Raw genomic sequence first — 26,150 nt, forward strand, 5'->3', positions numbered from 1 at the left:
ACCTCTGGTTTTTCTCTGAGTGTTCGTCTTTTTGTTGTTGTCGGTCTCTTGGGGAGATTAAGCGTTGGAACTCGAACTCTCTTTTTGGTTGGAGAGAGCTGTGGCGGTTCCCTACTGCCCCGTCGCCATCTTGGTCCCCCCTCTGATTCTTTTAAGAGATTCTAGAAATTTGACAGCTGTAGCACTCTACCATCAAGCCATATCCCCAGCCTGAGGTTCTGGAACTTTTGCTTTTGATCTGAAACTGGCTCTGAAACATTGGCATCTCATTCCAATAGTTACAAGCATGGAGCATGCCAAGAAAACATGGCAGTGACCATGTGTCAGCCAGCGGTCCCCATTTGCAAATTGTTTTTCCCCCTCTAGGGACTGTGATGGGGCTCTGCAGACTCCAAACCAGAGACCTCTCTTACTGTCACACAAGAGGCGGCCTTTGTCTTTGGGGACCCGTGTCCATGTCAGTATCTCCAAACTAGTGTTGAAGGAGAGAGACCCTGGGTCTGGAGCAGGCCAGCCGGGCCCAGTGGCACACTGCCAAGGTCCTTCTGAGACAGCCGGCTCCTGTGAAGCCCACGATGGGTGGGCGCTGTGTTAGCCTTCTGACACCAGTGTGATGGGGGGCCACAAAGCCGGCCTTGAGCCACAGCACAGCTCTTCAAGTCAGTGTCGCCAGGCCTGGGGTCTGCAGGCTGTGGCCTGGCCCTGGCCCCGGCTGCTGGCGTTCTGTGGCATCCTGTCCTGCAGAGGCATTAGCCACCTTTGCCACCGTGTGTCCATGCGTCCACACCTGGACCCACACCTGCTGCATTGAGGTCGTCTATGGCTTGTTTTCTTCCACTCCTCTGCAAAGACCTGTCCCCAACAGGCCACATTCTGAAGGACTGAGAGCTAGGAGTCCATCTCAGCCTCTCTTTTCCGAGAACAGTGTTCAGCCACAGCAGGTGTGCAGGGCTGTGAGCAGGGGGGGAAGGGCGGTCCTTGAACCTGTGTTTGCCACCGGAGGCAAGAGGCTCTGCTCCCAGCTCCTGTCCCTGTTCCTTTCAGGACTACCTGGTCCCTCTGCTCTCCCACCTCTTGGTTGCCACAGGCTGTCCCCGCATCACGTTCTACCCTCCCCGTCCCCACCCCGGTACTTGCTCAGCCTTTGGTGCTCAGGCTAAACAGAACATTCCAGAACCATGGACTACAGCGGCACACACCATGATTCCAGCCCCTGGGAGGCTGAGGCAGGAGAATCAGGAGTGCCAGGCCAGCCTGGCTACACAGACTGTCATGAACAAGAAAATTTCCCAGGGGAAGCCATCCTTACCCCATACCTTTGCCTGCCCCTGTGTGCCCATTGGTATCTTTTCCTATTTCTGGAGGCCTCCCCAGCTTGTGCTGTGGACCCACTGAGGGCCTCCTCTTAAATTCTTGTCTCCCTCAAGAGTCGAAGCCCTGGTGCTGGGAAGGTGGCTCAGTGGTAGAGTGCTTGCCTTGCATGCATGAGGTCCTGGGTTCTATTCCTCAGCACCACGTAAGTAGGGGGGAAAAAAGCCCAAAGTAGCTCTGTAGCTCAAGTGGTAGAGCACTAGCCTTGAGCTGAAGAGCTGAGAGACAGCACCCAGGCCCAGAGTTCAAGCCCCATGACTGACCAAAAAATAAAAAAAAGGGCCGAAGCCCTTCCGTCTTGGTTACCCACATATAGCAGGTCCTCTACGGTTTGTTAAAGACTGAATCCGTGATTGAATTTTCTTTAGGACTTCTTGGGCCTCAGTTTTCCTAAGCAAGAGACGCTGTTACTGGTTGAGCCTTGGGTCCGGGGAGGGCCGTTGTTGCTGGCCTGTTAGGAACTTGGGGCGGTTTGGGGCTCCTTTCATTAGCCTGAGGGTGTGGGTAAAGGACCTAGAGCAGCAGACTGCCTTGGGTTTAGGTTCTAACTTTTGTCCTCCCCTGCCCCCACCACTGGCTTCTTGCCAGGCTGTAGCCGGGTGGTAGCTCTGCCCAGGAACTCTGCCTTTGGCAGGCAGCAGGCCCAGGCTGGACATAGCCCCTGGGAAATGGCAAAGCACTTCCTGGAGGCCGGTGCCATTTGGCTTCCTGGCAGAGGAAGAACCCTGCCTTCATCCTGGCCAGGGGCTGGGTCCATCTGCTGCAGGAAGGCCTGCAGCTTCTGCTGGGTGCCCTGTGAGCGCGGACGCTTCACAGAGAAGGACCAGGGCTTAGGCACAGGGCACAGGGCCCGGATGCCTGGCATTTGGTCAAACTCAAGCAGCTCTGCAGGAAGGTCCTCTTCTCAGGGCTCTCCTAGACTTGATGCCCCACCCTTTGTCCCTCAGGCCTGACATGGGAGGGTTGTACAAGCAGGCGGGGATGAGCTAGTGCCTGGGCCTGAGGCTCGGCCGAGCCACAGTCCTGTGGGTTATAGAGCTTGAACTCTGGGCCTGGGCGCTGACCCTGAGCTCTTCAGCTCAAGGTGAGCCACTTGAGCCACAGCACTACTTTGATTTCTGGTAGTTAATTGGAGATAAAAGTCTCATAGCGTTTTGTGACCGGGCTGGCTTTGAACCATGGTCCTCAGATCTCAGCCTCCTAAGTAGCTAGGATTACTAGTGTGAGCCACCATGCCTGCTAATCTTGCTGTCCTTATGCAAAGCTTTTGTATGGTTTTCTACTGGGGAGACTTGGTAACTCTCGTGCCTCCCCCCCATGATTTGGAACACTGGCCCAGACTCTTGAGGCTTGGACAGTCCAGCCCCTCTAGCGCAGTGGCCTTGACCTGGGTCTGCACCACACTCTGCCTCCTTCCAGACCTTAAAGGCCAGGCTGCGTGAGAGGCGGCCAGCTCACCAAGGAGACTGATTAAAAGCAGTTTGCTGGGGTAGAAGGCTTGTGTCCTTGGCCTGGAGACGAGATCGATAAACAATTGTTTTTCTGTTGGCAAGAAAAGATCTCTCCATTGACTTTCCCAGGCACCACCAGGCCTGGCTGTCTTTTTAGGAACTCTTATAGCCTATTCCTCCAGGAACAGTGTATGAGAGGTGTGGGGTATGCTTTTCTCTACACATTTGTGGGTTGGGTCACGTCGTGCTTTGTGAGGTGTTTTGTTTTTGCTATATAACCCAGGCTGGCCTTGAACTCATGAGCCTCCTGCCTCAATCTCTTGAGTGCTGGGACTACAGGTATTTATTGCAGTGCCGGGCTTCCGAGTAGCCTCACTGCAAGTGGTAACATGTGAGAGGTGGCTTGGTATTCAGCCGCTCTCAGAGGGAGGGAAGACTGGTTCTAAGACCTCAACTACTTGCCCAAGGGAGGGTAAGCCAGAAATTTTTTTTTAGTCATTGTTTTTGTTGTGTTTGGTGCTTTGTAGTACTTGGCATTAGAGGATTGAAGCCAGGACCTTGCACATGCTAGGCAAGCATTCTACTGGCAGGGCCTCATTAGCAGCTTGAACAGGCCTCTCTGACCTGCATCCTTCTATCCTCCCAAGTGTTGGGACTACAGGTGTGTGACACCACTCTAAGCTGCAAAGTCTTTTTTTTTTTTTTTCAAGGATATTGACTCAAGGCAGGAATTGGAACACAGCCTGGACTGGAGGATGGGGCTGCCTTCCGGTCCCTGCGCTCTCAGCCTCCCTCTCCCTGCAGGTGGCAGTGCTGCGGATGGAGGAGCGCTGCGGTTGGTGTGCTGGTGGGTGAAGTCGGCCCTCGCATCATGTCATCATGTGTCTCTAGCCAGCCCAGCAGTGACCAGACCACCCCCCAGGATGAACTGGGGGGCAGGGGCAGCAGCAGTGAAGGCCAGAAGCCCTGTGAGGCCCTCCAGGGCCTCTCCTCCCTGAGCATCCGCTTGGGCATGGAGTCCTTCATCGTGGTTCCTGAGTGTGAGCCGGGCCGGGCTGTGGATCTCCGTCTGGCCCGGGGCCGGACCCTGGAGACTGATGGCCACGAAGTCTCCCTTAACGCGTCAGGGTCCCAGGCCCGGTTCTCAGCTCGAAAACTGTCCCTGCAGGAGCAACCCCAGGGTAGGCTGACTGCTGGCAGCCCTGGTGTGAACGGTCGCTGTGCCCCCTCCCTGTCCTACTCGCCCGCCAGCTCCCCGCAGTCCTCACCACGGCTTCCCCGGCGGCCCACGGTGGAGTCTCACCACGTCTCCATCACAGGCATGCAGGTGCGTGAGCGGGACGCTGGAAAGGGTCTCTTGGTGGGGCTGGGCTCCCCCAAAGGCCTCCGGTGCACTGAAGACCCTGCATTTTGCACCCAGTTACCACTACCATCCAAAACTGCTGGTGGCTGGTGACCACACAGAACAGGTTGGGCTCCGGCAGAGACTGGCATGTTCCTCCCCACATTGCAGACTCTGGTGCTGGCAGAACCCGTGGCTCTGTGGTCAGGTCTCCCAGGTGACCCTAACCACATTAGCAAGGTGCCACCTTTCCCCAAGGCCAGGACCCTGCCATCTACCCCTTCCCCTGTTCCATCTGCCTGCCTGCCTCCCTCTCCTTTCCTCTTTCCACCCCTTCCTCCCTTTCTCCATCTCTCCTTCCCTCTCTTTCCATTTCTCTCTCTCTCTCTCTTTCTCCTTTTTTCCCCCCCTCTCTGTCTCATCCTCTCTTTCTTTCTTGGTAGTTGTCCTGCCTGGTCATTTTCCCTTAGCTTTTTTTGCTTAAGGCTAGCACTCTATTGCTTGATCCACAGTTCCACTAACAGTTTTCTGGTGGTTAATTGGAAATAAAAGTCTCATGGGCCAGGCGCTGGTGGCTCAAGCCTGCAATCCTAGCTACTCTGGAGACTAAGATCTGAGGATCACAATTCAAAATCAGCCCGGGCAGGAAAGACCCGTGAGACTCTTATCTCCGATAAATCACCAGAAAATGGAAGTGGAGCTGTGGCTCAAGTGGGTAGAGCGGTAGCCTTGAGCTGAAGAATTTGAGGGACAGCGCCCAGGCTCAGAGTTCAAGCCCCACAACTGACCAAAAAAAAAAAAAAAGAGTCTCATGGACTTTGCTGCCTGGGTAGACTTCCAACAGTGATCCTTGAATCTCAGCCTCCTAAGTAACTAAGATTACAGGCGTGAGCCATGGGCCCCTGGCTTTCTTGCTCATTTTTAATTAGATTATTGGACTTATTATTATTGAATTACAAGATTCTTGGGACACAGTCTTCTGTCAAGATGAATGATAGTTTCTCTCAGCCAAAGGCTTGCCTATTCCCTTGCTCTGTCTTCCTCCTTGTTTTTCTTTCCCTTTTTTTGGTGGTACTGGAGTTTTAAGCTCAGGGGCCTTGTACCTGCTAGTTCAGCACTCTACCACAGAGCCATGCCCCAGTGCTGCAAGATTACATTTGTTTTAGCCAGTCCTAGGGCTTGAACTCAGCGCCTGGGTACTATCCCTGAGCTGCTTTTGCTCAAGGGCTAGTATTCTACCACTTGAGCCACAGCTCCACTTCTGACTTTTTCTGTGTATGTGGTACTGAGGAATTGAACCCAGGGCTTCATGCATGCTAGGCAAGCACTCTACCACTGAGCTACCTTCCCAACACAAAAGATTACATGTCGATCAAGTATGATGACATTGGAGAGATATGCTGTGAGGAGCCAAGGTAGTGGTTACTTGGAGAAGCTCTGGCTGGGGGAGCTCTGGGGAGCCAGGAGTCTGCCTTGATTGGGGTCCTGGTTGTATGTGAGTATTTGTTTGTACATGATTTCATTTAGCATATCTTTATTTCTCATGTTCTTCTTGCTTTTTAGGACTGTGTGCAATTGAATCAGTACACACTGAAGGACGAGATTGGAAAGGTAAGTGTCCCTGGGGCCTGGCTCACTGTCCACGGTGACTGGACTTGCTCACGCTGGTGGGAGGGACCCATTGGGGCTTAGGAGAAGGCAAGGCTAGGGCTGAGCTTTGTTATTAAAGCCTTTTTTTAAAAAAAATTTATTAAACATGTTTCTGCAAAAGCTCAGAAAGCTTCCAGAGAAATCTAGTTTTACCCTGGAGATAGTTCCTATTACATTAGTGGATTTCCTGTCAAGGGACTCATTGCTAGTGAGCAGTACCATTACACCATTACACAGGCCCCAAACTCACATGCCAATAGAAATGTCTTTCTGGGTTGGCGGTGCCAGCGGTGAGGCGAGCCTGGGGCGACAGTGGGGAGTGGTGGGGGCTGGAGCCAGATGATGGACAGGGGGTCAAATGATAGCTTTTTCAAAAGAAGCGAGAAATATGATTTTAAATATTTGCCACTAATTCAAGCTTTGTAAAACTGCAGGTACAACAAAATACAATGACAGGGCACATTTGGCCATGGGCTGCTGGTTTGCCAGCTCTGTTTCAGGGCCCTCATTTTGCAGACTGTAACTTTTGGATAGTATGTCATGGCATCTCCCTTTACCCAGGGCTCCTATGGTGTGGTCAAGTTGGCTTACAATGAGAATGACAATACCTACTATGTGAGTACCCTGTCCCCTCCCCCTCCCCAGCCTTGCCAGTGCTCCCCTTCCTGGCAGAGCCTTGGTGGGTTGGGGGTAGGGGACCTCCACACTGTCTCATTTCTTTCTGATGCTGTCTGCAAGGAAGCAGCACCCTGCTTTATAGATGAGGAGATGCGAGGGGAAGTGGGAGGTGCAGCAGGGATCTCTCCTACCCTCATCTGAGCTGTCCTTCCTCAGCCTCCATAGATCTGAGAAAAAGGCAGCAGCTGAACAAATCGCCCTTGCGGCTGAGCCCTTGGAGCCAGTGCAGGTTTAAACCTTGACTCTGACATGCCAGCCGTGTGAGCTTGAGCGAGTGATACTTCCTCACAAGTAAAGCTTTGATTCACAGCAGTGACAAAGGCTCACAGGTTCCTACTTGGGCCTGCAGACCAGAAACTGACCCGTCCCCAGGCATCTGCTCTCCATACAGCCTGGTAGCCACTCAGCTACTTGAGGGTGCTCACTAAAAATGTCCTAAAGTTGCCAGGGGCCTGGGAGCTGGAGTAGGCCTGGAGTGGAGGGGGCCCTCGCCTCTCCTCTTCCTGTTCCCTCCTCCTTCCTTCCTGCTGTAACAGGGATCGATCTTCTGCAGGCGATGAAGGTGCTGTCCAAAAAGAAGCTCATCCGACAGGCAGGCTTTCCACGTGAGTTTGGTGGGCTGGGCATTTGTTTTGTGCCAAGGCTGGGGCAAGAGAGGGCACAGCCCGCCAAACGGGTTCCCTGCCAAGAGTTCCCTGGAAGATGCCACTGCACTCAATACCTGCCCTGAAAGACAGTGCTGGCTGTGGTTCTGTATTTTATGTTTTCATTTTTTGAGACACGGTCTCACTAAGTTGCCAGAGCTGATGTCAGGTTGAGATTGCCTCTTCCCTCAGCCTCCTAAGTACTAGTATTACAAGTGGGAGCCACCAGACTCAGGTGCTGGATTCACTTTAGTTGAGGAATATTTATTAAAGCAATATAGGAATACAGGTATCAGGTCAAAAAATCAAACAGCTAACAACGCAGTCCCTCAAAAAGGGCTGCGCGTGGTGTCACCACATGCCGCAGTTCCTCTGCTAGGCACATCCTTGAGAGAACTGAAAATGCACATCCACAGAAAAGCTGGCACGAATGTCTACCGTGGCGTTGCTCAGTAACCAGCACATGGAAACGCCGACATGCCCGCTGACATGAACAATGCCGTGATCTGTGTGTACCCAGTGGAATATTTCTGACCATAAATACAACACCTTTGGACAGTTAACATGCACTTTAACAAAAAATGAATATTAACCCAGATGTCAGTAGCTCAGGCCTATAATCCTAGCTACTCAGGAGGCTGAGATCTGAGGTTCGTGGTTCAAAGCCTCTCTGAGCAGGAAAGTCCATATCTAATTAACCACCAGAAAATCAGAAGTTTTGCTGTGGTTCGCGGTGGTAGAGCGCTAGCCTTGAGCAAGAAAGCTCAGGGATAGGGACCACGCCCTGAGTTCAAGCTCCACAGCTGACAGGGAAAAAAAATATTAGGAGTTGAAACATGTCTGGGGTGTAGGTTCTAGTGGGAGGGGCAGATGATGGACAGGAGGGTGAATATAATCAGAATCTTTTACGTACACTTGTGAAAATTGAGCAAGGAAACTTACCAAGACTGGTTAGGAGAGGGGAGGAGGGAGAATGGTGGAGGGATGACTGGTGAAGATTGAGTGCATTGTATACACAAATGGACATGCTAAGTGAAATCCTCTTTTGCAACAAATCTAGCCTCAAAAATAAAGTCCCTAGCCAGGCGCTGGTGGCTCACGCCTGTAATCCTAGCTACTCAGGAGGCTGAGATCTGAGGATCGCGGTTCAAAGCCAGCCCGGGCAGGAAAGACCATGAGACTCCTATCTCCAATAAACCACCAGAAAACCGGAAGTGGCGCTGTAGCTCAAGTGGTAGAGCGCTCGCCTTGAGCTGAAGAGCTGAGGGACAGCGCCCAGGCCCAGAGTTCAAGCCCCACGACCGACAAAAATAAATAAATAAAGTCCCTGGGCTGGGAAGGTGGCTCAGTGGTAGAGGGCTTGCCTTGCATGCATGAGGCCCTGGGTTCAATTCCTCAGCACCACATAAGCAGAAGGCTGGAAGTGGCATTGTGGCTCAAGTGGTAGGGCGCTAGCCTCGAGCTGAAGAGCTGAGGGACAATGCCCAGACCCAGAGTTCAGGCCCCACGACTGGCAAAAAATAAAAAAATAAAGTCCCTGCTGTCATCAGCCACTCAGCTCCCATCTTAGTGATAAAATGGGGAAACTGAGCCCCCTGCCAAATTTTCCCCTTTCATTCATCTTACCAGACAAAGGAAAATCCTTTCATTCTTACCCTGGGTCCCTTTGTATCTCCTCCAGGTCGCCCCCCACCTCGCGGTACCCGCCCAGCTCCTGGGGGCTGTGTTCAGCCCCGGGGTCCCATTGAGCAAGTGTACCAGGAAATTGCCATCCTCAAGAAGTTGGACCACCCTAATGTGGTGAAGTTGGTGGAGGTGAGCTGGGGTGTGTGTGCAGAGATAGAGGGAGAGAGAAAAATGTAAAGGAGGGAGGGAGGGAGGAGAGAAGGGAAAGGAGAAAGAGGAGGGTGATGGTCCAGCCCTAGGATTGTTTGTACTGGAGGTTCATCACTAGTTTCCAGAGAGAGCCATGGCATGGCGGACAGTTGGCTGTGGGCCCATGCTCTTATCCCAGCCTCCTTCCCCTCTGTGCCACTGTTACTTCCTGTTAACTCTCACCCTCCTCAACACTGCTTACTACTCCCATCTTGCAGATCCATGAATTGGGGCTGAGCTCTACTGCTTTTCATCCATTTCTCTCTGGAGCTAGCCTCTGGGTAGTTGGTGTCCAAAAGGTGCCATACACGTTAGTGGGCACCACTGTGTTCCAATAAAACTTTATTTATAAAACCAAGAGGATTGGACCCACAGGCTTATAACTAACCAAGGCCTGTTGTAGGTCAGCTGTTCTCACACTTTGTCTCAAGACCCCTTTATTTGTTTGTTTGTGTCAGTCATGGAACTTGAACTCAGGGCCTAGGTAATGTTTCTGAGCTCTTTTGCTCAAGCCTGGTGCTCTACCATTTTGAGCCCAAGCAGTAATTCCACCTTTTTGGTGATTAATGAGATATAAGAGTCTCAAAGATCTCCTGCCCAGGTTGGCTTTGAACTGCAATTCTCAGATCTCAACCTCCTGAGTAGCTGGGATTACAGGTGTGAGCCACAGGCGCCCCACTCTTAAAAATTATTGATGACTTTGTGTTTGCTTTTATCACTGTGACAAATATCAAACAGAAAAATGCAGAAAAATTTATTAATTTTATTTTTTGGTTGGTTGTGGGGCTTGAACTCTGGGCCTGGATGCTGTCCCTCAGCAATTCAGCTCAAGGCTAGCGCCCTACCACTTGAGCCACAGCACCACTTCTGGTTTTTCTAGTGGTTTATTGGAGATTAGAGTCTCATGGAGTTTTCCTGCACTGGCTGGCTTTGAACCGTGATCCTCAGATCTCAGCCTCCTGAGTAGCTAGGATGACAGGCACCCAGCAAGGAAAAGTTTATTTTTAACTCATGGTTTTAGTCCACTGCTTTGAGCCTGGGGTTAGGCAGACACATCATGGCCTACAGGAGTATGTGATGGAGTCTGCCATCTCATGAGGGCCAGGAAGCAGGGAGGGAGCCCAGAAACCTGGGACAAGATACCCTTCAAATGCAGTGACCTACTTCCAGGTAGGCCCCACTCCTAGTTTCCACCGACTCCCAGCAACACTTGGGGATCAGGCCTTCAGTGATTTATTAATTGATTTTAAAACAACATAATCTTGATAGATGCAAACAAAAGATAAAACAACATAATCTTGATAGATGCAAACAAAAGATAAAACAACATAATCTTGATAGATGCAAACAAAAGAAATATATTTGTATGAGCAAGAGTGGCATAATTTTACATGTTTGATACCAGTGAGTCGGTTGAGGTTGACACGGCCTAGTGCTGGCCCTCCCAAGGGAGTCAGTTCCAAGCAGGTGGGGAGGAATGGGGCTGCTTTATGGAAAGACCACTTGAGCCCATGTAGTGTAATTCTGTGAATTCTAGTCTGTGTCTACTGGGAGACAAGTTGCAGTCCTGTCCCTGCTTGAGATATTCCCCAGAGGAGGGCTTGCCCCTCTCTACTGTTACCTCCTTTCTGGATGTCTGGGACCCTTGAGGATTGGTCTGGGAGCTGCTTACTTGCGTAAAGGCTATTTGGGTCTCATTTAGGAAGACTTGAGTGCTCTCCCACTTGTCTAGAAATGTAGAAGTGCGCCCTATTTTTTTTTTTCTGTCTGTCGTGGGGCTTGAACTCTGGGCCTGAGTGCTGTCCCTCAGCTCTTCAGCTCAAGGCAAGCACTTTACCGCTTGAGCCACAGCGCCACTTCCAGTTTTCTAGTGGTTTATTAGAGATAAGAGTCTCACGGACTTTTCTGGCTTTGAAATGTGATCCTCAGATCTCAGCCTCCTGAGTAGCTAGGATTACAGGCGTGAGCCACCAGCGCCTGGCAGAAGTGTGCCCTCTTGAGACAAATGCAGCCATGTGCTTCTGCTGCCTCTGTTCACGTGTTCATTTTCTCCTCTCCTTGCTCCTTGTCCTGGCCTGTCCCTGGATGCCTGTGTCAACAGGTCCTAGATGACCCCAATGAGGACCATCTGTACATGGGTAAGAGAGACGGGGGGGGGGGGGGCTGAGCCTGTTGAAAATAAAACAGCAGACATCTTGACACTTAGCCTAAATACTTTAGTGTACATCTCAGTAAGGGTTATTCACCTGCATCATCCCAGTCCCACGATCATGTTAAAACCTCACTTTTCCACATTTGGATGAAATCTCTACAGTTACTTTTTTACTTTGCAACCCAGGCCTGGGTATAAAACAAATGATGATAAACAGTCCACATAGTAGAAAGAAAGGCCTTGAACAACAGGCCTGATCCTCAAACTTGGATCTGTATTTCTAGAATTAGAGAGATCCTCCCCCCCACTTTCCAACACATGACGAACCCCAAGAGTAGCTGATCTGTTAGTGACTAAAAATAGAGCTGTTTCAGTCGGCTCATCCCTGTTGATTTGTGGTGCCTGGGTGGGTAGGGAGAAGGGGCAGAGATTCCTGAAGCTTGCTTCTTTAAGACTCAAGTAACCAGGCCCACAGGGCCAAAGCTTCTAACGTTATCCTGAAGCAACAGCAGATCCGCCCTCACTCAGGCTCATGGGACCAAAGGACATAGTTTAGCACCCATTACAACCTAGAACCTCCAAGCGAGCAGAGGGATGAGGGGAGCCCAGGAACCACCCCTGCTGCCCTTCCCCCCTTTCCTCTTTCCCTATAGGTCCTCAGCCATTTTGAGCACTAGAAATAAAAGGCAGATTAGGGTCCTGGGGCCTAGAAATCCCTAGTCCTTCCCTTCCCGATAGGATCTCAGAAAAACCTTGGGCAGCTTTGGCTCCGGGGACATTTCCTCTCCCTTGCCCCCAGCAGAGTTTTTGTGCTTAGTGTCCTCCAAGGCAAGGAGGATGGGGTGAGGGATGGGCTCCCAGGTTCCAGTGTAACAGTACCCCTTTTCTTCCCGACAGTGTTCGAGCTCGTCAACCAGGGGTGAGTGCCCTAGCTCTGTGACGCCAGAAGTTTCTGGAGCAGAAGAGTAGAGTGAGGCTGTGCCGGGCTGCCTGGGGGGAGAGCGGGGCTGGGTGGTCTGGTTTGCATTCACTGTGTGTCTGCCTCTCAGGCCTGTGATGGAAGTGCCTACCCTCAAACCGCTCTCTGAAGACCAGGCCCGTTTCTACTTCCAGGATCTGATCAAAGGCATCGAGTACTGTAAGTGCCCTGTGGGAGGTCGCTTGCCCAGGGAGTAGTTAGCAGTCAAGCCAGAAAGTGGAAAACCTCTTATTTTCCTCCTTGAGCACATGGAGGTGGGTGGCAGAGCCATCCTAAGCTGAGCCTGTGGGGTGCACAGCCCTTCCTCCTGCTGCAGAGACAAATGATTAATAGCAAGAGTGAATTTCTCCAGAACTTTCTTTTTTTTTTTGGTCGGTCATGGGGCCTGAACTCTGGGCCTGGGCGCTGTCCCTCAGCTCTTCAGCTCAAGGCAAGCGCTCTACCACTTGAGCTACAGTGCCACTTCCGGTTTTCTGGTGGTTTATTGGAGATAGGAGTCTCACGGTCTCTCCTGCCCGGGCTGGCTTTGAACTGCGATCCTCAGATCTCAGCCTCCTGAGTAGCTAGGATTACAGGCATGAGCCACCAGCGCCCAGCTTCTCCAGAACTTTCTATGTAAGCCAGGCACTGTTGAGAGCTCGGTGTACTTGCCAGTACACATCCGTGGTTCTTACTGGCCGGGCTCTGCTCTGCTCTAGGGGTAAGCATTTTGCAATGTAGCGTAAAATGTGAAACACTTAACACTTTTGAAGGTCTGCCCTGGTGGTCAACAAAGGCCAGTTGACCTTGTGACCATGGTGATCTTCATTACTGCTATCATAAAAATGGAATCTGCCCACCCTATACCATATCATTATCTGTTGCTATTGGATAACAACCAGGCAAAAACAGTGAGACACAGCCCTAAAACTGCTTTTGTGACTCATACTTCAAATTGACCTGCTCAGACCATGGTTGGTTTGATGATGAAGTTGTTTGATGAGCCTCAGGCTCTTAGGAGTTGTACTCTACATGGGACTTAGATGTAGTAGGTGGTTACAGGTTGTTATAGGTGGTTTGTGTCTAGAAAATGGGGTAAACTGCCTTGGAAGTCTCTCTTCTTCCCTTATTTTGCAGAGGATTTGAGTGCCCAGGTTTGGGGCAGGGGAAGCTGGGAAAGGGGCTGTGGGGGATGAGACGTGTGGGGTGCTCTGCTTGTGTCTGTGTGCTGTGTGGTCCCTTGGACATCCTCACTGGGTTCTCCTGCCGGCTCTCTCCCTGGGCGTCCACCCCATGTCCAGTACACTACCAGAAGATCATCCACCGGGACATCAAACCTTCCAACCTCCTGGTAGGAGAAGATGGGCACATCAAGATTGCTGATTTTGGTGTGAGCAATGAGTTCAAGGGCAGTGATGCCCTCCTCTCCAACACTGTGGGCACACCTGCCTTCATGGCGCCCGAGTCGCTCTCAGAAACCCGCAAGATCTTCTCTGGGAAGGTAGGTTTCGACAGCCCAAGCTGCTGGGTTCTGCATGGGTTAGGGTCCTTGGGTTGTAGTGGCAGAAGTCTGGGACAAATGGGCTTGGCTTATACTGAGATGACCGAAGGCTGGGTACATTTAGTTTCAGACATAGCCAGTGGATCATACCAATGGGTCATTCGCCATCTTTCAGCTCTGTTTGCCTTCATTGGTTTTCCCTGCAGGTAGGTCAGGCACCTTCAACTCCAGGCTACTTTCCATCTGATGACCACCCTCAGTATCAACAGCAGAAATCATGGGACTAGCTCTGATTGGCTCAGAGTGGGTCTTGTGCCCATGCCTACACAAGTCACCATGGTTGAGGGGGGTTGTGCTCTCTTGGCCAGGCTTGAGTCATGCGCCCACCCAGCAGGCTAGAGGCTGCATGAATTTCCTCAAGAAAAGCTGGAAGATTGGGAAAAGCAGTAGTTGGCCCTCCCTGCCTCGGCCCCTCCTACTAAGCAGTCTTTTTCTTGCAGGCCTTGGATGTTTGGGCCATGGGTGTGACACTGTACTGCTTCGTCTTTGGCCAGGTAAGAGAGTTTTCAGTCTAAGTGCTGCTGAATTAATACAGGGAGACACTATTGTCCACTTGACAGTTAGATGACAATGAAAAGGGATAAAATGTATGTACTCGTGTATGATAGCGTTTTTATTATAGATTGTGAAGAAAATGGTCTAATCAACTAGAAGGATCATGAGTTGAGGTTGGCCGGGCTAAGGAGGTCCTATTTAAGAGAGGGAGCACCGAGCACGGGCAAGGCAGCTGCAAAGCTCTGCCCTCCTGGAACCTCCCAGTGGAGGATCATGGTGTCAGGGACAAGGGCTGTAACGGGAGGTGCTGTGGTCAGGCAGGGACAGGGTGACACTACTTAGATGGAGTGAGTGTAGGGAAAGTTCCTATGAGGTGAGCTTTGATTGGACAGGTGCATGATGGGAGAAAACAGGAGGTCACAGTGGATTAAGTCTTGGTTATGAGGCATGGGCTAAGCTCTCATAATCACAACTGCTACTCCAGAGCCTTCAGAAGTATTGTGGCTGTTTTGGCCCCTCTTCTGGCAGGCAGGGAGGAAGAGTCCTTGCTTTAGTCTTGGTAGGATGCTGAAGCACAGTAGACTGCCCTACAGCTGCTAGGACATCCCTGGTCCCTCTAGAACTCAGGAGGGCTGGGGCCTGCTCCCTCCCCAGATGGGGCCAGAGCTGTTGACTTCTCTCCTGTTAACCCTGGGAAGTGATGTCTTCACTCTGAAGACGTGGCAGCCAGTGATCCCACTCTGTCCCTGGCCTCTTAACAGTGCCCATTCATGGATGAGCGGATCATGTGTTTGCACAGTAAGATCAAGAGTCAGGCCCTGGAATTTCCAGACCAGTGAGTACTGCCTGTCTGCCCCCTTATCTCCCTCTGGGTCCTTGGCACCCATCCTGATGTATCTTCCCCTTTAGGCCTGACATAGCTGAGGACTTGAAGGATCTGATCACCCGTATGTTGGACAAGAACCCCGAGTCTAGGATTATGGTGCCGGAAATCAAGGTATCTTGGGACCACCACTGGCCCTAGAGGCCAACGCCTGAGGCTTGGCCTGTGTCCTGTGCTTGAAATCATTTGGCTTAACCCTGCCTCGGCCAGGCCCTGCTCCCTTGTCTACCGTGCCATGGCCTCATCAGCACCGCTGTCTTCCCACGCCTTGGAGGCACTGGGCCATTGGGGTGTGATGAGGGTTGGGCTTGCATCCACTGTGACTGGGGAGGCGGCATTGCTGACCAACCAGCTTGTGCTGGGGCTGGTGGTGTCCACCCTCCACAGGCTGACCAGGCCTCCCTGCCCTGGCAGCCAAACCTCTGGATCCTTTCCAGGACCCTACTTGTCAGAGATGGCCAGTCCCTTTGAGAAAGTACAGTGAGAATAGAAGGAAGTCAGTGAGCAATTCATCCAGCAGAATGCAGTCTTTGAAGGGACTTCCCACATCTCTGCCAATGCCATGTGTACACACTGGCCTTTTAAGATGTCTCAGTATTGCCCCAGGGCCTCTTAGCCACTTGGGTAGCCAGCACGCACTGAAGGGCATCTTGGCTGACCGAAAGGTCACAAATAAGGACTTTGCACCCCAGGGAGAGGAGTGGAGGCGTCGCTGGCCTGGGTCCTTTCCTGGTCTTCTCCTCCCAGCTGGTCCGGCTGGGTCTTCCTGAGCCACCATTTACTGTGTGTGACATGAGGAGTGTGCGGCCTGCTTGGGGCTGTGGAGTGATGGGGGTGCCTGGGGCAGCTGGTCAGTCAAGGTCGATGCCCAGTTCTATTTTCCTGCCAATACCAGCTCTGCGGACATCTCAGCCCATGGCTCCTGCCATTCTTTGTCTCTTGGTTTTCCGTCTTTCCTTCATTCCACTCACCTGCCTTCTGCCTGGCTCACTAGCTCTCCTGCATGCTGGCCAGGCCCTGGCCTCTCCCTCCTGCATGCCCTTCTCAGCTCTACTTGCTGGCAGGGCCCCTTGCCAGCCAGCAGCTGCCCTCACCCTCCTGTCGTTCGTTGAAGCTGCACCCTTGGGTCACGAGGCACGGGGCCGAGCCACTGCCATCGGAGGACGAGAACTGCACGCTGGTGGAGGTGACAGAAGAGGAGGTGGAGAATTCAGTCAAACACATTCCCAGCCTGGCGACCGTGGTAAGACGGGACGAACCAGACTGAGAACAGAGACCGGAGCGTCTAAAGCAGGGCTGTCGAGAACAGGGCTGGAAAGAGCGATACCTGCGGAGCACACGCGGGGCCTAAGTTCAAGGCGACAGCTGGGGCTTCCCCTGACCCCATAGCCACTGGCCTCAGGGCCTTGGTCACACACAGGCCAGGCAGCCCCCCTATGGCTCTCATGATTCCATAAAGATGAGCCCCCCTTCCCCGCAAGGAGCGTACTGTTCCTTCTGGAATTCCTGCTTTCAGAGCATGTCAGGAGAGAATCCAGGAGGAGGACCAGGCAGGAGTCAGGGATTGGGGTCTGTGTGGCTGGGCTGTCAGGCTCTGTCGTGGCTAGCTGGGGCACGGCAGGCCTGCCTGCCTGCAGGACCAGGAGCTCCCGCTTCACATGCCCTGCAATGAGTCTTGCGTGGGAGCCACTGGACCCCCTTTATGGCCTTGACTTTGGGTCCTGAACCAGGTGGAAGGACCCAGAATGTAGACTCCCCAAGCCCAGCCTTGGAGACTGGAGAATCACTCTGCTGCCAAGCCCCTGCTGGGAGGGCATCTGTCTTCAGAAGAAAAATAAGAGCCCCAGGGGTCCTCGCCCCGGGCACAGAGCCAGGAGTGGAGCTGAGCCAGTTGCCCTCCACAGCCACTGAAAGCCCTGGCTGTGTTTGTCCAGCACCAGCCCCGGCTGGCAGGTGGGCTTGGGGTCGGGAGGGCAAAGGCAGCGTCCAGACCCGCGGGACTAGCCCTTCTGACGCTCACAGGCTTCCTCCTGATGCTCCAGCTTTGCACCGCTCCCTTCTGCTTCTACACTCTGCCTCTCTTCCTCCCTAAGCCTGACACCCAGGGCCAGGCACCCATCCATGTCTCTCCCTCCCTCGTCTGGGGCCCCTGCATGAGCCTCACCTACACCCACTCACTGTCCTCATCCTCCCTTCCTCCCACCACATTCGACTGGCACCAGGGGCAGGGGAGCAGCTGCCTTTGGACCCTGTGTCCACTCTAAGTTATTCTGTTCTGGGCTCTGAACCTGACGTAGTGCCCTGCCCTCCTGCCAACCCTTGGGAAAAAGCACCTGACCCTGAGGTCTGGAAAACACTTTGTGAACTACTTCTGAGTAGTTTCCTAGGCAGAGTACAGTGATGAGTGAAACCAGCGGCCCTGGCAACCTGGGGAGGCAGATGATGGCCATGGCACTCACAGTGCAGTAGGGGAGGCCGGTGCTGGCCATGCCCCGGCACGCACGGTGCAGTAGAGGGACTGCCAGGCGCCCGGATGGACAGCCTCCGCCTGGTTGCATTGGGAGTAGCATCCTGGAAGAAGTAGATGTGTGCAAAAAGAATGGCATAGATGGGGTGGGGGTAGAAAGCCTAGCAGGAGGAACAGCGTAGGCATTGTCCTCCAGTGGGAGAGAGTTGGGCCAGCAAGAAGCTTCCAGAAAAACCTGGATTGCTAAATCCTCAAGGAAGTGGAGCTCAGTCCTAAGCATTTGAGGAGTTCTTTCAGGGTCTGGATCCAGCTACTCATTGGGTGGAATGGGGGAGGAGGAGGCAGGTGTTGAGAAGTGGTCCACATTGGGAATTGGGGAGTCCAGCCCCCTTGGTGTATTTGTCATTCAGCAAGCATTTGCTGGGCACCCGTGATAGGCCAGGCTTGAGATGAAAAGATGAGCAAGGACCAGTGTCCGCTGTCAGGGGACCTCCAGCTTCTGAGAGATGAGTGCCGAAAGAGTGAGCCTCCTGCAGGCTGAGAGGCCAGCGATGGAGGTGCTCGGGGAGCTCACAGACAGGAACGGGCAGCCTTGCTGAGGCCAGGCGCCTGCCACAGCCCAGAGGCCTTGTCAGAGAGCTGGGCTGGGACCCTCAGCCTCACTGGGCTGCAGACTGTTCTTCATGGTTTCCCTTTCTTCCAATTGATCACCAGGGACAGGGACCAGAGGGAGAGGAGCAGGGGGTGGCTGCTTTCAAGGGGAGGTTTCCGAATGACACAAACATGTCACAACTATGAGGTGACTTCTGCACGCTGTTCTCAACACCACTGAGGTTTCACTCAGCGCTGCTTCATTTGGTCACCTGAGCTCCACGGTTCACATACTAATGAAAGGGGTTGGAGCCCTACGAGCATGGGGGAGGCACTGGGTTCTACCCCTAGCACCACAAAACGTAATAATAAATAACGTAAGCAGGAGGATGTGTGAAGGCTCCTTATAAATTCAGTGCTCCTTTATGTCTGGGGACTTGAGGATCCACAGGTTCTCCCAAGTCCCGAGGGATCTCTATGCTTTGAAATGGTGAATTGGAATTTGGTTATTTCTCACTTACTGAAAGAGCAGTCTTGAGCTAGGCACCAGTGGCTCACACCCGTAATCCTAGCTACTTAGGAGGCTGAGATCTTAGGATCACAGTTCAAAGCCAGCCCGGGCAGGAAAAGCCATGAGACTCTTATCTCTAATTAACTGCCAGAAAACTGGAAGTGGTGCTGTGGCTCGAGCGGTAGAGCGCTCGCCCTTGAGCTGAAGAGCTGAGGGACAGCGCCCAGGCCCAGAGTTCAAGCACTATGACTGACAAAAACAACAATAACAACACCCCAGGTGATGTCTGAGCTGCTATAGTATGTTTTCCTTGGGGTGAAATACGGACAAGTTTCACTGACAGGCAGGGCTTGGCCTTGAATACATATAGGCTGCTGGCCCAGAGCTCCTTCCAGAAACGGCTCTGTGAGACAAATGTGTCAGGTGTGGCCAGTGGCTGCACAGCCAGGGCCCTAAAAGGTCAGCTAGGCTGAGACTGGGTCTTTGCAGACCCAGAGTGTGGACTTAGCAGCTAGGGAGTAGGGAGTGGACGGCTGAGAAGGGATGCCCTCCCCCCTCTCCCCGGGGAGCAAGGCTGCCCCAGCCATGAGCCTGGGATGCTGACAGGGACTGGAGATGGTGTGGCTGGCGTGTCATTGTGCACAGACTGTGCTCCTCTTCCTCGTAGATCCTGGTGAAGACCATGATCCGGAAGCGCTCCTTCGGGAACCCGTTTGAGGGCAGTCGGCGGGAGGAGAGAGCCTCGTCTGTGCCTGGGACTCTGCTCACGTGAGTGTCCACTGCCTTCCTCCCAGGGCAGGGCAGGAGGGCCGAGGACCGCCACATGGCGGTGGGGCACCAGGGAGAGACCCCCAGCAGCAAGGTGGAGATGTCAGCGTTGGGTACTGAGCCTGGCGCGGCCAGCATCGTGTGCTGTCCACTCGTCCATGAGGAGGTGTCCCCTTTCCCAGGGGCTTCCGGCTTCCATGGGAGGTCTCTTGGCCAGCAGCTCATTCGTTACCCAGAAACACCAAGTGTTTTTTGCTGTGGGACCCTATATGTTAGTGCAGAGAGGAGCCTGCCCACCTGCAAGGAAAGCCGTGTGAAAGCAGCTGTTGGGCAGGGGACAGCCGCCCATGGTCCTGGGAAGCCTCTCTCACTTCCCTTTTCCCTCCCTCTGGCAATTCCAGCAAAAAGCCAACCAGGGAGTGGGAGCCCCTGTCTGAGCCCAAGGTAACGCCTGCCTGCCTGTGCCGTAGCCTCTGCCGGGGCCTGGGGGCGGGGCAGCTGCAGAGTGAGGGGCGCCTCAGCCCAGCTGCGGTGCCCGGCTCCCTGTGAGCCTTCAGACTCGGGGGCTTGGGCCCGACGGTGGGTCTTGCATGTGGGCTGGGCTGCGGTGCATGGCGCTCCACCCGGAATGCCTGTGAACTCACCCAGGTCTTCAGGCCCAGGTGGGCACCCACATACTCAGTGCACGGCAACAACATTGAGGCTGCCTCGGGCCCCAGGGCTGCCTTACTGTGTGCGCGCGCGTGTGTGTGTGTGCTCTGAGCACAGATCAGGCCTGGTGCACTCTGGCTCTTCACCAGGGGTACCCAACACCTGCCCTTTCTTCTATGCTGGGTTGAGAACTAGAAAAGAAGTCCCCTTCTGCTGCTGCACAGTGATGTGAGTCCTAGGACTCAGTAGGACCAGAACTTTCTCTTCTGGCCGGGACATCCAGACCAGCATTACCTGCACCTCCCAGGACAGAAGAGAAAAGGTGTCATTGTAAGACTAGAAGGACCTGGCTGGACTCGTTCCCAAAATGCCTGCTGCAGGGCGAAGACCTGAAGTCCTGCTGTGGCGGGCTGTCTCCCACTGGGAACTCCAGGCAGCCATTCCTATATTTAAAGATAGCTTTATGAGGCCTGGCCTGTAGCTCTGTGCAAGGACATTTGCCCAGGATGTATGAGGTCATGGGTTTGATCCTCAGAAACACAGACACACTCAGATTAGCTTTATTGAGGTGTAATTCACATATCTTACTGCTCGCTCACTTAAAGTGTACAGTTAATACCATCCCAGAGCTATGTGGCCGGCTGCACAGTAACTTTAGGATGCTTTCCTTAGCTCCAGAGGGCCCCTGCATCCCTACCCAAACACCCATTTTCTGAGGATTTGTCTATTCTGGACATTGGCTGTCACTGGACTCATTTGGTGTGTGGCCTCTCCTATCTGGCATCTTTGATTGGCACTGTGGTTTTGAGGCTCATCTGGGTCATAGCTCAGGTCATGGCTCTGTCCTCTGTTGTGACTGAGCAATATCTAGGTACAACCCCCTTTGTTTATCCATGCATCCGCTGATGGATGTTCTGTCTCCTTGGCTATCATAGATGCTGACGCTGTGGACATGTGTGTGCGGGGGAAGCCCTTCTCTTTGTTAGGAGTTAGCTTCTGAGAGGAAATGTATTGGCCACTGGTACCCTAGCGGCCAGGAGCTTGTACAGTGATCTAGGAGAGCACTTTGATTTTGAGAGGCCGAGCAGGCCAGAGGCTGTGTCAGCACCAGCGGTCAGGCCAGTCTTCAACACCTTCCTTCCCACGAGAAGCCTTTCTTCAGCCCTTCTCTTCTTAACCTCCATGTTAGGCTTTGCCTCTCTTCTCTGAGAAAGTCTGTTCTTTGTTTTTATTTTCAATGTGATCAGCATTGTCAGATGCCATCAGAGATTGGCCTGAAGGGTGGCAATGCCCGGTCATTCCCTCACCTGTGGCCCCAGTGATGCCTGTTGCGGGTGCCATGCTTATCATGGGCCATGGGGTCCTGCACCAAAGGCCGCTGCTCTTTCCACTGAGACCCAGCCCATGCCACAGCAAGAGCAGGAGCAGAGGCTCTAGTCTGACAGCTAGTCACAGCTCTCTACTGCCCAGGGGCCTTCACCCCCTAATTGTGGATGTGATTTTCTTTTTTTCTTTTTTTCCTTTTTTTGTCAGTCATGGAGCTTGAACTCTGGGCCTGGGCACTTTCCCTCAGCTCTTCAGCTCAAGGCAAGCACTCTACCTCTTGAGCTACAGTGCCACTTCCGGTTTTCTAGTGGTTTAGTGGAGATAAGAGTCTCATGGAGTTTCCTGCCCGGGCTGGCTTTGAACCGTGATCCACAGATCTCAGCCTTCTGAGTAGCTAGAATTACAGGTGTGAGCCACTAGTACCTGGAATGGATGTCATTTTCAAAGAGGTGTTTTCTTCCTGGGAGGCACAGACATTATTTCCCTTTCCTGTATAGGGACACAGGTATCTATCTGCCCAGGGCACACAGAGCCTTGTGGAGAAGGATGGACAGTAGCCCCAAAAGGTGAGCCCAGTGACCTCCCTTGTAAGACAGAGGGCTCAGGCCCCTCCTTAGAGATCTCCAGCATAGCTGACACATCCAGCCACTCTTCTGGGACATGGGGCTCTTCTGAGAAGGGAGGGGGTTTCCTGTGGCCTGGCTGGTGGGGGCTAGAGTGGCTGGCACAGGCCTTTCTCAGCAGCACAGGCCACTGCCCCAGGAGCACAGTCACAGTTCCAGCCCTGGAGGAACTTCCTTCCTAAATGGGCGAGAACACACTGTGGTAGGACCCGCGTTCTACTTGTGACCCATGCCATGATTGTCACATAGCTTTGCATCTGCTTTATAAATATTCCTTGCTATTTGGGACAAATCATGGCTCCCTTGTTTGTGGAGGGAGTGCAGAGGCTTTTGAAAAACTGTATGTGAGCAAGAACAAAAGGAGGAAGTACCTCATAATGTCCCTGGTGGCATAAGATGGCACTCCTGAGCGGACGGCACCCAAGGCGGGAGCCGGTCAGGGCCCTGCTGTTGTCTTCCGTGAGCAGGTATTAACGCTGGTTTTCTGTTTGGTGAGCAGGAAGCAAGGCAGCGAAGAGCTGGCCCCCGCAGGGGAGGAGGAAGTGATCTTGTGAAAGGTGGTCCCTGCGTGCAAAGTTGGGGGGTCCTGGCCCCTGGCTCCCCCACGCATAAGCCTCCACAGCAGCCTGAAGAGGTGATGGAGCCGGAGTAGCGTCTGGACCGCTGGACCTCGCATGCCTGGCTGTGCTGCCCCGCGCGGGCGGCTGCACCGCGTTTCCATAGCCGCATGTCCTATGGAAACCCGCACGTGTAGAGCCTTGACCGTCATCTCTGGTTACTTGTTTTCTTCCTTGTTATTTTAAAGGGGACAAAAAAAAAAAAAAAGACCCTGTGATGTTGTGGCCGCTGGCTGGCTGGACCCACGGCTATGAGTTGCAGACCCAAATCCATGTGCATTTTGGGACAGTTGCTTTTTAAAATGTTTTTATGCCAAAAACAACAACAACAACAAAGAAACAACCTTCATTGGGAATTCAGAGCCCTGTGAGATGTTCTGAGTGAGCGTGCACAGGCGTGGACTGTCGGGAAGCAGGCACGCACGATGTGGCTGTTTCCAGAGGGAGTGGAAGGTTCAGGTCACTCCTGTGAAAACCCCAAGCCGTGGAATCTTCCAGAACAGTGCCTGGAGAGCAGGGCTGGCACTCAGAGCTGCAGGGAGCTGCCACACAATTCATGCGCCAGAAGGACTTATGAATGCTTTGATGTCAGGATAATCGGAAGGGCTGCAAGTCGCATTGCTTCCTAAAATGGATTTTCCAGCCTAGCAGGGGTTCGCCAGGCGTGGTAGGGCTCCTGCTGACGCACAGTGGGTCTCTGGTGGTGGCTGGCCAGGCACTAGTGAAGCTCATTGTTAAATGATAAAAACTTCAGGGTGAAATCCTATACTTCCATGTACATTACATGGCTTACGATTCAACATACAAATGAATTCCAGTTCTCTAGACAACTCTAGAGAAGTTCTAGAAGATTCAGTTGTCTAGACTGAACTCTAGAGAAGTTACTTGGAGCTTCCAGGTCTTGTGTCACGGCTCCAGCCTGGTGACACGTGTGCCTGCGTATCAGCAGCTCCACTGCCATGCCTCTGAGCTTGCCTTTCCATCCTAGCTGCTTGTGTAAACCCCACCGCAGCTTCCAGGGCCACGTGGGGAAGCCGAGACTCTGGCCATCCTTGGCAGCACAATGTGAGGGTACACACAGTGATATGGGACACCCTTTCGGAACATTGTTGAGACTCCGGGTCCAAGGGACCCAGGGCTTGGCACAGGAAGTTACCTTTGGTAACCAGTAGCCCAGAGCAAAAAAGGTGATTTTTTTTTTTTCCTTCCAACCAATCTTGGGAAGTTTGGCTGGGGTTTGGATGTGACTGTTGCTGCCATCCAGGGGTAGGTGTGCGTGAGGTTCAAGGGGAGGGAAGCTGGAAGGGCTCCCCAGTGCATTGCAGGGAAATGGGGTGTTGATAACAGAGCTTGGAAGACCCCGTTTCTCTTGTTTTCTGCCTTGGTTCTGGGACTTTCTACAGAGAGAGAGCGAGGCTGGTTCCCCTGCCCAGAGCCACAGAGTGCTGGCATTCTTGGCTTCCATAGGTTTTTCTTATGCTCTTGACTGTAGTTTAGCCAGACTTTTCTTGTGTAAGTATAGCATTAGGGCATGCTGGTTCTGAAGAGCAAGGACTCCAGTCTCAGTGGGGTCCCCTCACCTGCTTGCTTTGTGTCTATAGTCGAGTATTTCCTCTTGCCCTCCCCCTCTTTCAGGGGAAAGCACCCAGTAGCTCCACCCTCCAGTAGTAGATGGGGTCTGGTAAGTTCGCAATAGCACCTTGCAGTGGTTTAAGCCAACCGGTCCTTAGTCTCCATCCAGTCTGCCTGGGTGGACACCAGCCTGGGGAAGGAAGGGCGCAGCGCCCCTTGTGTTTACACAACAGCATCAGGCAATGCCATTTCTCATTTCTCCTACCACGGAACCTTCCATCCAAGACGTCCTACGTGGAATGCCAGCCACCAGGCAACAGACAGATGTTCAGGCAGGTGGTGGGAGAAGGGCCACATCAATAACATTAAAAAAAAAATAGCAGGGTGCTGGTGGCTCAGGCCTGTCATCCTAGCTACTCAGGAAGCTGAGATCTGAGGCTCGAAGTTCAAAGCCAGCCTGGGTAGGAAAGTCGGTGAGACTCTTCTCTTCAGTAAACCATCAGAAAACTGGAAGTGGTGCTGTGGGTGAAAGTGGTAGAGGACTAACCTTGGGCCAGAGAGCTCAGGGACAGCGCCCAGACCCCGAGTTCAACCCCCATGACTAAAAAAAATCCACCAAAGAAAGCTATGGACAGGAACTGTTACCCTCCCAACCCCCACCCTGGAAGATCTAAAGTGGGCAGCTGTAGTCAGTGGAGCCCTAGGGTGCCCTTCTTGGAGCACAAACATGGAGTCTTCAAAGGCCAGTCTGCCAGGAAGTGGGGAAGCTGCTTTGGCAGCTTTTCTGTGTGCACAGATGTCCTGCTGCCTTGGCACAGCTGGCTTGTCCATGGACCGTTGCGGTGTAAGCAGCTCGGCCCACATCTGTGGCCTTGTAGGAAGTACAGATCCTCCCCTGCTTTTCTTTCCTTTGCCCTCTTCCACATCCTCCTTCTATCCCACAGGCTGCCCTGGCCCTGGCTCCCCGCAAGGCTTCCAGTCCCTTGTTCCTGCATAAGTCTACAGAGGCCATATCTCTGCAGGTCTGGCCTTCCCATGAGGCAGGATTCCTTCCACGAAGCCCTTCTGGAACTAGGAAGGGAACATCCGTACAGGTGGCCAGCTAGGTAAGGACTGTGGCTCTCACCCCTCTTCTAGAGAGGAACGTCCCATCACTGACAGTGGGGCCGGGGCAGCCACTCACGTCCAAGGTGCTAGGGAAGGGCAGTGTTGAGGGTTCTTGTGTTTCCTCTAGCTTCACTGGCTGATCTTCATGGGACTTGTGACTTTTCTATTCTGTAACTAATTACCCAGTGCCCAATGCTTCTGTTTTATTCCTGATCCTTTCTACTATGCATTTTCCTTTCATCAGGTGTACAAAGTTAAATACTGTGTATTTATCACTTACAAGTTAAGAAACTTAAGCCCTTGGTGTTTTTCCACAGATGATTTAAGCTTCTCTGTAAACTTGAAATAAATGGACAGCAAAATGGTGCAGTCTGGGCCTCCTGGGAGTCTGTGATGTGTTGTTTAGGTCATCTGTCCTTAAATGTTTGTTTTCCTTCCTTAGGCTGACAGCAGGTCAGATGCTCAAGGCCAAGCTAATGTAGCCAGCAGATCCCTGATTTAAGGTGTGTCTGTGAATGTCACTGCTCACTGCGTCTCCAGACCAGCGCTGTCTGCAGTACCTGGGACTCAGGTAGAACTCAGGCAGAACACACTAGCCCAGGCCCCATTTAAAGCTGCTCCCAGGTGCCACCTGCAGGTCAGAGGGGGAGATACAGCTGTGGAGGTGGTGAGCAGGGCTCCCCTCACACAGCACGTCGGTACCTACATGCAGGCCGTTTCGTTTGTCCAAGGGCTTGGTCAGCAGAGTACCCTGCAGTCCAGTTTAGCATCTGGAGAGGGTTGCTCCCTCCTTCCAAGGTCTCCAGAGGGTGGATGGGCCACAGGGTGGAGCTCTGTCAAACCTCACTTTTGAAGGC

The 26,150-nt window shown here is 52.9% G+C and overlaps 1 protein-coding gene across 6 annotated transcripts; it reads left to right on the forward strand.

The window, feature by feature from the left end:
* The first annotated feature begins 3,629 nt into the window (after positions 1-3,629).
* On the forward strand, positions 3,630-25,662 carry Camkk2 (calcium/calmodulin-dependent protein kinase kinase 2, beta). 6 transcript variants are annotated; one of them, XM_013023135.1, is made up of 16 exons: positions 3,630-4,149; positions 5,728-5,775; positions 6,376-6,429; positions 7,046-7,097; positions 8,818-8,951; positions 11,113-11,149; positions 12,061-12,082; positions 12,213-12,301; positions 13,423-13,622; positions 14,123-14,176; positions 14,939-15,012; positions 15,087-15,174; positions 16,175-16,303; positions 19,297-19,397; positions 19,799-19,841; positions 22,497-24,591. In XM_013023135.1, the coding sequence occupies exons 1-16, from the start codon at positions 3,694-3,696 to the stop codon at positions 22,647-22,649; spliced, it is 1,734 nt and encodes a 577-aa protein (XP_012878589.1). In that variant the 5' UTR covers positions 3,630-3,693; the 3' UTR covers positions 22,650-24,591. The 6 variants fall into 6 exon arrangements, with proteins under 6 accessions (XP_012878589.1, XP_012878585.1, XP_012878590.1 ...); XM_013023131.1 differs by lacking the exons at positions 19,799-19,841; positions 22,497-24,591 and adding an exon at positions 25,209-25,662; XM_013023136.1 differs by lacking the exon at positions 16,175-16,303.
* The last annotated feature ends 488 nt before the right edge of the window (positions 25,663-26,150 follow it).

Source organism: Dipodomys ordii, unplaced genomic scaffold (genome assembly GCF_000151885.1).
Source record: "Dipodomys ordii isolate 6190 unplaced genomic scaffold, Dord_2.0 Scaffold66, whole genome shotgun sequence".
NCBI classification, from domain to species: domain Eukaryota; kingdom Metazoa; phylum Chordata; class Mammalia; order Rodentia; family Heteromyidae; genus Dipodomys; species Dipodomys ordii.

Coding starts and splice junctions, on each gene's coding strand:
- Camkk2 (XM_013023135.1), top strand. CDS start 3,694: ATGTCATCATGTGTCTCTAGCCAGCCCAGCAGTGACCAGACCACCCCC. Junction 13,623..14,122: donor GCAAGATCTTCTCTGGGAAG/GTAGGTTTCGAC, acceptor TTTTTCTTGCAG/GCCTTGGATGTTTGGGCCAT. Junction 15,013..15,086: donor GCCCTGGAATTTCCAGACCA/GTGAGTACTGCC, acceptor CTTCCCCTTTAG/GCCTGACATAGCTGAGGACT.